This window comes from Eleginops maclovinus, chromosome 15, assembly GCF_036324505.1.
Source record: "Eleginops maclovinus isolate JMC-PN-2008 ecotype Puerto Natales chromosome 15, JC_Emac_rtc_rv5, whole genome shotgun sequence".
NCBI lineage: Eukaryota > Metazoa > Chordata > Actinopteri > Perciformes > Eleginopidae > Eleginops > Eleginops maclovinus.
The window spans coordinates 6,918,344-6,929,009 of record NC_086363.1 but is presented as its reverse complement, the minus strand read 5'-3'; the positions used below and the strand labels follow the sequence as shown (position 1 = coordinate 6,929,009).

The 10,666-nt window shown below is 39.5% G+C and overlaps 1 protein-coding gene across 1 annotated transcript; it reads left to right on the top strand.

Annotated features, from left to right (window-relative positions):
• The first annotated feature begins 413 nt into the window (after positions 1-413).
• On the top strand, positions 414-2,986 carry LOC134876487 (leucine-rich alpha-2-glycoprotein-like). The gene is made up of 2 exons (XM_063901436.1): positions 414-507; positions 644-2,986. The coding sequence occupies exon 2, from the start codon at positions 644-646 to the stop codon at positions 1,640-1,642; it is 999 nt and encodes a 332-aa protein (XP_063757506.1). The 5' UTR covers positions 414-507; the 3' UTR covers positions 1,643-2,986.
• Positions 2,987-10,666: the final 7,680 nt, after the last annotated feature.

Genomic DNA, 10,666 nt, shown 5'->3' with positions numbered 1-10,666 from the left:
CGTCTTTAATATAAGCTAATTAGCTGCTGTCTGAAGCCTCCCTGGAATTAATCTTCCATATAGCTCTCAGCAAGCAAACATATAACATCATGTTCTCCAAATGTCAGCCTATTAGTTATGTCTGCTCTTTTTAAAATGAAACTTAAACACCAACATTGTCTGTTTATTAAAAAAGGATTGAAGGATTAAATCAAATACCTCAATCATTCAGTCTTTTTGCCAACATCAAAGACTTATAAATCACTCGATCATATATACATGCTGCAACTATTTTCTAGCAGGAGGGAAAAAATAAAATATTGATTTGTGTGTGTGGTAACATCTTCACTTCTGGAAATAACAGAAAAAAGCAACCACTCAGTGGTTGATGAGCTGGTTTGTTTGCTTGGTTTTGTTTGCCTCTTGCAACATTTTGTTCTGACTCATTGCTGGGAACAAATTCACTCAGCAGTGTATAAAATCAAGTCCGTGATCACAACTCAAAAGGAATCCTCCCGTGCCCTTAAGGTAAGATTATGAATTTATGATCAGATTTGTTTTACAATGCGGCGATATTACTTATTAATGATCAATGGATTATTCCATTTGTGTGATCCTGTGTGAATCTGCTTCGTATACTGAATGTTTCCTCTGTGTTTTAAAGATGAACCTCAGGCTGTTCCTTGCTTTCACTGCACTGGCTGAAAGTGCCCACTCCTGCCCCCATCTGTGCTCCTGTTCCTTTCCACCTTCAGGTGCAGAGGTGGTGTGCAGCCAAAGCTCCCTTATGAATTTCCCTGTAGATGGCTTACCCTCCAACACCACTCAAATATCGATCCAATCAACCGAACTCGGCAGTATCACGGCCAGCCATTTGAGCGCTGTGCCCCTTTTAAACAACCTCCAGCTGTATCACAACAACCTGACAAGCCTCCCTGCAGATCTACTGAAAAACGTTCCTCTCTTGAACGAGTTGGATCTGACGGGAAACCAGCTGGTTCATCTTCCTCCAAATGTCTTCAGCCATGCTTCACTTCGGAGTCTTGTGCTGAAGAATAATCTGATTGAGGTTGCTGAAGCTGAATGGATTCTTGGCAATAGTAGCCTGACCTGGCTGGACTTGCCTGGAAATCTTTTAACAGGTGTATCCGCCGCTCTGCTTGAAAAACTGCCAAATCTGAAGAATCTAGACCTGAGCGACAACAATCTGCAAGTCTTACAACCCGACATCCTGAAGAACCTGCACCGCCTGGAGATGCTGAACCTCGCTGGTAATAGAATAAGCTCCTTAAAACCTACAACCTTCTCCCACAACGTCAAACTATCCCAACTGTTTTTACAGGAGAATCAGCTCCTAGAGTTGCCAGCGACTCTTCTCCACGGTCTCCAGCATCTTCAGCTTCTGCTGCTCAATCAGAATCAGCTGCAGCATCTCCCCCCAGGGCTGCTGGATGAGAGGAAATCCCCTTTCCAGGTTGCCCTAAGCAGAAACCCCTGGATGTGTGATGAGAAGGTGGAGTATCTGTGGAAGTGGCTCACTGTCTATCGTCAGAATGTCATCTTTTTGGAAGAGGTGACATGTGCCGGGCCTGAAGCTCTTAAAGACCGACGAGTGGTTTCTTTATCTTGCAATGAGCTTGGACTACAACATATTCAAAATTAGTGCTGGAAAAGAGGCAAAATGATTTCAGTTTACCCTTTTTACATTTAACTGAAATTAATTATGTTTTTCTGTGTTTGAGTCAGAAATTAAACATTATTTATTCTGCATTTATTTTTATGTTTCTTATACTTGATCCCTCCATTGATAGGATATTGTCCCGCCCACTGGGTGGCATAAGACTCTCAAAAAAATAATGATCAGAAAGCTGAATGTAGAATGCAGGCCATTCAAGAAACAATTTACCTTAACGTTCTCTGCCAAAAAATGTGTCTAGTCAATTCATTATTGTTAATATATTCTGGTTTTATTGATGTTTATCTGAGATGAACATGATCTCAAGGAAAATGGGTACTTTAATTCAAGGTATGGACAAACTAGATTGTTAATCATACTCTTAATGGAAAGCATGGTCCAAAAAAGCCATGATCAAGACATGGCATCAGAAGTGTTTAAGAATTGCTACAAATCAAAGCCCTCCTTCCTTGTGTTTTTTTGAGAGTCTTCTTTTGACTTCTTACTCCAACGGATGTGTCTCACTTGGAGTTGGTTGCATCACAGACTGCTGCATTGTTTCAGTCGTGCCCCTTTGTTGTTAATGATGTTGAGCATGTGGGAGTGTGTGGGCAGTGCAATCGCTTATTCTTCTAGCTTACCTCTTCTGGGTGTGTTTTAAATCTCAGTTTCTCTTTCTTTAAGTCTTTCATAGGGTATAGTGTGTTTGTATCTCCTGAATATCCACACAAACACACGTCCCCAAGCCTTGATCACGGTGAGTGCAACCTAAATGTAATTTATTACCTTGATAAAATATAACACATTGACTCCTCTCAAGGCTGCTACTTATAAAAATTAAACCTTGTTTATAAAGCTCCCCAAAAGAACAAAGGGTAAACTCATAGAGATGTGTCTTTCATTCATTTCACCTCTCTGAATTGTATCCTGGAGGTTAAAGGGTTAGGAGGTGTGAGTAAAATAATTCCTTCTGGTTGTAAATCATCCGTTTAGGGGTAAGTCAACGAAGGGACTTTCCACTTCCTCAACAACTATTGCTGTTCTTTGAGGAAAGACATTTAATCTCCATCTGCTCTTGTTAATCCCCCAGGCTGTGATGTTTTTAAGCGTGTAATGGCATACAGGTTGTTCCTTGGATAAATGAGAATGATTAGTTTGGAATAATGGAGCCGCTCTGGCTCACTGCCGTACTGTCGGCTAATGATGACTGACTGACACTGAAATCTAAAAGGTCAGGCTCACACTTGAAAATGACGGTGGCCTTTCTGACTTGGTGTTATAATAATGGAGACATGATCCTCTTTGAGTGCTGCTCATTAGCACTATCGGTGCAATAATTACTTGACAAATATGTTGGAAATGCAAGGCCAATATAGGATTTCTCTGAATGTATATTGAAGGTGAGAAACTCAGTGTAGTCTTTGCTTTCTATTCTTTTATATACATTTTAAAATGATATTTTCTTGCCTTTTTCCCTCTATAGAAATCTCCAAATAATAATTTCCTTTTTTGTCTTATCTCTCTATAACATTTCATGTGGACATTGTTGATTTAACTCGGACACTTTTATTCAGCAGCTTTAAATAGAAAGTCCCTCTTATAGTGGGCTGCTGAGACAGGCTCGTGATAAATATGAAATGGCAAGTAAACCCACAACTTATGTGCCCTTTTCTTATGAGTTGCATTAGACATTAGACATTTTTTGAGTGCAACCTTTCCTGTCTAGGGAAAATGTGTGGTTTACTCACCGCCTGAACAGCTCAGAGGGAGCGAGCGAATCCACAATATACTGTACGCCCCTCAGGAGGATATCAGTGGGTCTGCTCGGTCTGCTCAGACAGCATGGTCTTCGGTGTAAATGTCCCGGGTTATCAGGTGTACATATTGTTTGTGGTGGGAGACTTAAGCCATTTGTCTGAAAATATCTAGTTTCCCGCCTCTCTTCCTCGTAGCAGGCGGATTCACCCCAGGTGTCTCGCACAGGTGTCACTAATAACAGCTAATGAGCTCATGAGTCAGGCATCAGCCCCAAAGTGTGACGTCACTACTTCCTACTACTACTACCTGCCTAATCCACAAGTATGGCTGAACAACGTTTTAAAAAATGACAGTATATAAAAATACATTTCAATACAAATACTTTCCATATTAAAAGCCTCTGAGGAGCTCAGACAAAAATCTATTTTTAAAACAAACCATAAATATAATAGTTGTCAAACTAAATAATGTAACACAAATGTATGCTATATTAATAATAATTATAATAATAATATATTTAGAATCATTAAGTAATAATGAATAATAATTATAATAAAATAGTGTCATTCATATCAAATAATAGCACTCACAAAGGGGCCATTTTGTAGTTTAGCTACCTTCCACTTATGCTAAGCTAAGCTAAGCTAACAACAAGCTGATTTTAGATTCATAATTGTGAGAGTGGTATCATCTTCTCATCTAATGTTCTGCTAGTAAAGCAAATTGGAGCATTTCCCTGAATGTCAATTTTTACTTCTACATTTCAAACATTCAGAGATGAATGTATATTATAGTTTTGCTACTTTGGCTCGGGGATATGAATGTTTCTATTAGATATGAATCAGCCATCCAACATGTCATTTTATGAAAAAGTGTCCCTACAGGGCGGTCGAGGTAACTTTAATGGGCTGAGGTAAAATTAATCACAGAGAAATAAATTCCCAAGGCAAAGTGTCTGACGAGAAACACGGTCATTACCTCGATGACTGCAGCGGTGCATCTCTGTTCTCACACCTTGAAACTTTGCGGGTCACCTTCCGACGTTATATGTGTTTATACTAGGGCTGATCTAAGAAAAGATGAAAGGAAGAGGTTGCAGTCTCATTAAAAGCTTACTTGGAGGTGGGTGAGAGGGGTCACACTGTTGCTGCCTTCAGAAGCTTGAGGCCATTACCATGCAAGCACTTAAACAGTAAAACACTCCCACTCGCCCTTTTTCAACCTCCACACGCTTTTTTACTTAGCATTGACAGCATTTGTTTATGCCTCAAAGCTGTGCATGGGCAGGACCAGCATGTATTGCAGCTCACATCCCTCATCTAGGTTATTTAATCAATTCTGCCATTAAGCGGTAGAAGGTGGCAAGTGTGGTAAAATCCTAGATGCATTTTATTCATCCTGATCTGCTCATAAATAAACCCTGTACTTGACTACAAAAACACAGGGAAAGAAATGTGCTGTTACCTTGGTGCATTATCTCATTATTTGGGTAGAGAGGTGAGGAGATTGGTTGTTGTAAATGGCTGCACGCTCTCCAGGGAAAAGGACCATTAGAAATCTCTTTCTAGATGGACGTCCCATTTAACACCCTGTCACAAATCCAGCTGGCTTTATAGCGGGAATAAATGTTTTGATGGAGGCCCACTCAATATCCCCACACATTCAGACAGAAACCACCTGGAGAACACATTAACCCTAGATGAGATGTAGCAGCTGCTTATCCATCAATATCGGATGGAAATTACCGACAGAGGTGGGAGAAAGTGTGAAGAGCAAACCGAAAATATCCACATGACAACAACACAACATTAATGGAGACACTAAGCAGCAGTGATGACGCATGTTAGGAGAGATGAAGCAGCGTTTTTATGGATGTTTTCTCAGCCGGTTACAGCTTGCTTCTTGTCTCAAGGGGACTCTTACCAAAATAACAAAGTAGATATTTTTCTCACTTAGTGTTTATCTGCATCCAGCCGGGCTTCTTATCATTGTTATTTTACCTTCTCATTCTTATACAATGAAAGTAAAAGGAAATTGTTTTTGCATCAGACATAATAAAAAATTAGATTCAGAGAATTCATCAGCACTGTCAGAACAGGGGCAAGAAAATAATGATGTTTACTCAAATACTGGACTTTTACTAGACTATTTGATCATTTTAGTTGCAGATACAGATGAACAAATACAATATTTAATCAAAAATATAAAAGATTGGGATAAAAGATTATAGAACCTTGAAGAAATGTACAGGATACACAGCTGCATGTGTTATAACAATGCGTAGGATTTTGAAATACACATTTCATATCATTAGGACAGTGAACTGATTTATAGCAATATCTATGTAAAGAGTGCTAAAATTAGTTTTCCATTGCATTCTGTATGAGAGAATAACCCTTTGTGTGTGTTGACTTGTATAACATGTTTATCCGTTGTAGGAGGAAGAGTGTGTTATTTCTTGAAGATCCCGATACAGATGAGGAGGACACCCTTCTGTGTTTTGTCATTAGCCCACCCTCAGAAATCACAACAGCTTTGATCTCATTGACATGTTCATAGCCTCCTCAAAAGGAAATCACTGACAGCTCTTACTCCTCCCCCAACTTCCGCCACTCTTGTCTGACTGAACACCTCCACTCTCTTTAATTACTATGTAAATATTCCCCTGCAGCGATGCTCTGTGTACAATCCCTGCGGCTTTGATCCGAGGCTGCTGTGAGAGTAGAAATCTTTCTACTTGCTTCTTCCGTCACTACTATTCCTTTTGTTTCCTACTCTGTAATTTGTCTTCCTGGGGACAGCAGATTGATCCCCACACTGCAATCCGTTGTAATCTCCCACAGTGACCCACGCATGGGACAATCGTGGGCGAGGGAGTTTAATTACCTCAGGGCCCCAAAGACAAGGACATGACATTCCTTCACTGTTTGATGTCTAAATCTCCTCGATGACTCCCCATATACTTTGCTATAAATTGTCTCCCTGACATTATTTCACACTGAGCTCATGAATTGCTTTCAGCAGTGCCCATTTCAGACCTTTCACCTGTTGTTGGGGGGGGGGGGGGGGGTCAACCTGGAGCCTGCAGCTATCGAGACTTGTTCACAGCATGTAAAAAAAAGGACATGAGTATGAGTGAGAGTATTGTCAATGATGAAGATAGAGAGGAGGTCAGGTCAACGGTTTGTGAGGGCGGGCTAGCATAAAGGTTAGTATTGAATAACTTATTGATTTAGGCATTTGACAAGCTTCTGCAAACGTGTCTGTTTCAGTAATCCATTTTTCAAGCTTAGCATAAAGACTGGAAGCAGTGGGAAACAGCTAGCCTTGCTTATAGTGTTCAAACGTATATTGAGCCTTCAAGCAGCTCTAAAACTTACTTAGTTATTTCTGGGCAAACCGTTTAACAGGGCCCTGTTATGTTTTTCGGGGGTTTTCCTTTCCTGTAGTGTGGGGGTTTTTGTACATAAATGGTATCCAAAGGCTAAAATCTCAATTTTCCCTCCAGAGGGAAGAGTTTCCACACATAACTGGAATATCTCCCTTGTTTGGAAACTAGAAGCTCAATTTTAAAAAGTATGTTTTTTTTAGCTTATATTACAGCAACATAAACACATTTGTTATGTTGCTGTTTTTAAAGCAAAAGCCGTGATATAGATCTCATTTCTCAAAAGTGAATTTCAATTTCATTGCAGCAATCCATCCTTCAGCGTTGATCTTACATTTTCCATGAGATAGATGTTTCATTTCTTCCCTGAATCTTCACTTGGAGTGTCACTTTAGCCAGGCAGGTACCCGAGGCTGAAATTACAATAATACAAGACTGTCACAATTGGACACGTGTGAGTCATGTTGTGACAGAGACAAATCATAGGTCCCAGAGGAGGTATGACTCCAATGACACCCACCCAAAAAATATTGTTTTTATGACCCCACAGCCCCTGAATTAATTGCAATCATTGTCGCAAGCAAGGATGGTCCACTCCATAAAACCTCATTGTCTGTGGATGAGATAATCTGCAGCGGCAAGTGTATCGCCAAGCTGGTCAGATCAATCACTACGGCTACGGTCCCTCGAGGCCAATTTCCCTTAATTAAATGTCCATACATTTATCAGCAGAAGAGACACAGGGTCACTAAAACATGGCTTATGCAGTGAAATTTGCCCTTAGTAAGACATTTTTAAGTGGGGAATAACAGCAAAGGAGATGAACTAAGTGACCGAGAGGAAAGAAATCACAACTTGGACCCGACAGTAAGCAGACCCAGTGTTAGCCCTTTATTATGCAGGTCGTGGTACACAGAAGAGACAGAGTTTATTTCTTTTATGTCTTGTTGTTTATAACCTTCTAATTAAATTCAACTGCAATGGGTGGATTGATTTTGAATAAAGTTAGGCAGCTTTAACAGGCTTTGGCTTTGAACAAGTTATTTGAAGCCGTCTGTGGACCTCAAAGCCCAAGTTCATCTGGAGACTGGTAGAAATGTGAAGTGTGTTGTTTCAGATTGCGGAGGCCAGTTCAAAGCAGTCCGTTAAACACAACAGTAATCAAGAAGCAGTGCAACACAAAACACACCGCAACTAAATTATAATTCAAACATCACAACAAAATACATGACAGGGTAACAACATGAATAAAAACATCAGGATTTCTGACTTTTAATTTACATATTCATGTTTACCAAGTGAGTGTTTACACCAGGGGACTCGCGGGGAGACAGTGGAGAGTAAAGAAGGGATTTCACACTTTTTTCAGCCCTCTGTGAAGTTGGTTTAAACAAAGCCTGAGGGAAAGTGATGCATCGCTCTTTTGACCTTCACAGCTGAATATCAATGATATTTTTTAATTTAACCTTTAAAGGAATATTTGATCAGAAGCTCATTGAAACTCTTCAAAGTGATGTGGAGAGAAACATAGCTGAGCGTAAAGACTGTCAGCAGGGGGAAACAGATAACTGTACTGTTATTTTTATATTTCTATCTGAGCGATAAACAAATGTAATGTGTTAAATAGCTTTTATAGGTGCTTGTGGGCATCTATTTTTGTACATTATTTGGATGGAGTGTTTCTTTTGCATGGATTCAATGTGAGATAACAGACCCACGCTGCAGGCTAATCAGTCATTAATGCCTCTTTTGTAAGCTGTTGAAACAATTACAAAACCAATAAAATATAATGAGAGAACGTAATTGATTAAACGAATATAACAAGTTCATTTGCAGTTTGATTGCTGTCGTTAGTTTACTGTTTAACCTATAATTATAATCAGGTGTTTTCCAAAAGGCAGGATTTGATGTTTTATTCACAGACACTTTGCTTCTTTTTGGAGCAGCAGTGGGCTGGTAGAGGGCAGTGATGTTATGGAGGTATTAAGTTTGCGCCACCACAAATATTTTAAGTGAGTAAAGGCCACATCACCTCCTTGAGGCGCAGTGTTTAACTGCGCTGGCCTAGAGCAACCCGGTCTGTATTTCACATAAAACGCACAGTAGTACTCGCCTCGGGTAACAACCTGAAAAAAGATGAAGCTATAACTTGCCTGCTGAAGCTCAAGAGCTCCCGCTGAGACTAAAGGCAGCGTTGAACTTTTCTTCCATGTTCTTTATGAGAGCGATTTTCTGCACACTGAATATTGTGTCTTCTGAGGCTACACTATCACACATTTGCACACACTATATATATCACCCAAAAGAAATACAAAAGGTAATACAAGACGAATGTTATCCATTAGGATACTCACGGCTGCTTTCAAATAAATAGGGGATTCACAAACAGTATCAGTACCCCCACAGCTATCACTCAATATTCTCCTGCCGCTGTCTTTGAGCAGAAACTTTAACGTTTGCAATTCTCAATTCTCTGCAGGAGCAGAAGCTTTGCATCAGACCACATCTTCATCACTCAGTCTTACAAAACAGAAACCAGCTCACCAGTGAAATCTCTCCACTCATATTTCACATATTACCAGCAAACAGCAGAAGTAAGCACTCCATCCTTCATGGTCAATGTCTGGATGCAGAGGTACAGTCACAGATTTGTAATGAGGCACAACTGTATTGACTTTAGTGTTTAACACTTGACATTGACATCTTGAAAGAGTATGATATAGTCAGCTGCAAGATTATTTAGTAAAACAATATACTGTCCTGGCATAAGCTACTTGAAATGTACTATTTTCTGCAGGTGTCATGAAAGTGCAGACGTGATGACTTTGCAAGAGAAGATGACGCAAGAGGGAGAAGTGATAAGGTTAGTCGAAAAAGAAGACGGGTATATATTTTCTGCTGATTTTTAGACGGTTTTTTTTTCAGTGTCAGTGATTGATGTGTTGTCATTTCAGGGGAATAATGTGTTTTACGTGTAAAAGAACAAAGACACAGAAACAGAGACTAATGGAAAGACCATTGAAACCATTATCATGACTTCTTATTAGCTGTTTTGACCTTGTACCCTACCTTTTACCATTTTTATACCTTTCAAAAGCCACGCAGAATGGCAGGACAGAGATAATATGAATAGAAGGACATATTTAATGTATGTAATTATTGTCATGCCGCTCTCTGCCTGAATCAAAGTGCTTCAGGGTGCACCTACGCAGCGTTTTACATGTAAACTGTTGAAAAACTGAAACTCATTTGCTCCTGAAGCATATGTTTTCTCTTCCTCTCCAATCTGACTTAAGGGAAATAACATTTTCCCTCTCCTGCAGCTGACAATATCCTTCCAACAGAGACAGTGCATGGAGGGGGTTGGCTGTTAAGCCATATCATTATGCATACACATTCGTATTCAAATGAATGTGTTTGACCATCTACTGCAGGACATAAATCCATAAAACATATCCCATTTCTGCCAGTTGAGGGGAGAAATCATTTGCTTTTAGTGTGGCCTTGAGAGAAATATCTTCCAGATGTGTTTTGAATTCCTAATGTGTTTTTTTCCATCTTGTTTTTTTTTCCTCGTATTTGAAATGTTAGTCTTTGACCGTTTCACTAAATTAGGTGTGTCAGTGTAAAACTCTGCTCAGTCATAATAATACTTCTTATGACTGAAACTCTTCATATTGTGGAAATTTAAATTAGAAATGTGAAAGGACAGTTTTCTTTTCCTATTACAGCTACTTTTTAAGTTTAAGTTTTTAAGTCTTAAAGCAACATACGTCCATTTTACATCCAATTTAACTGAAGTTTGTAATGAACTTCCATTTGATTGTACTATTTGTTTCCTACAGGGATTCCCCTATTTTTAGATG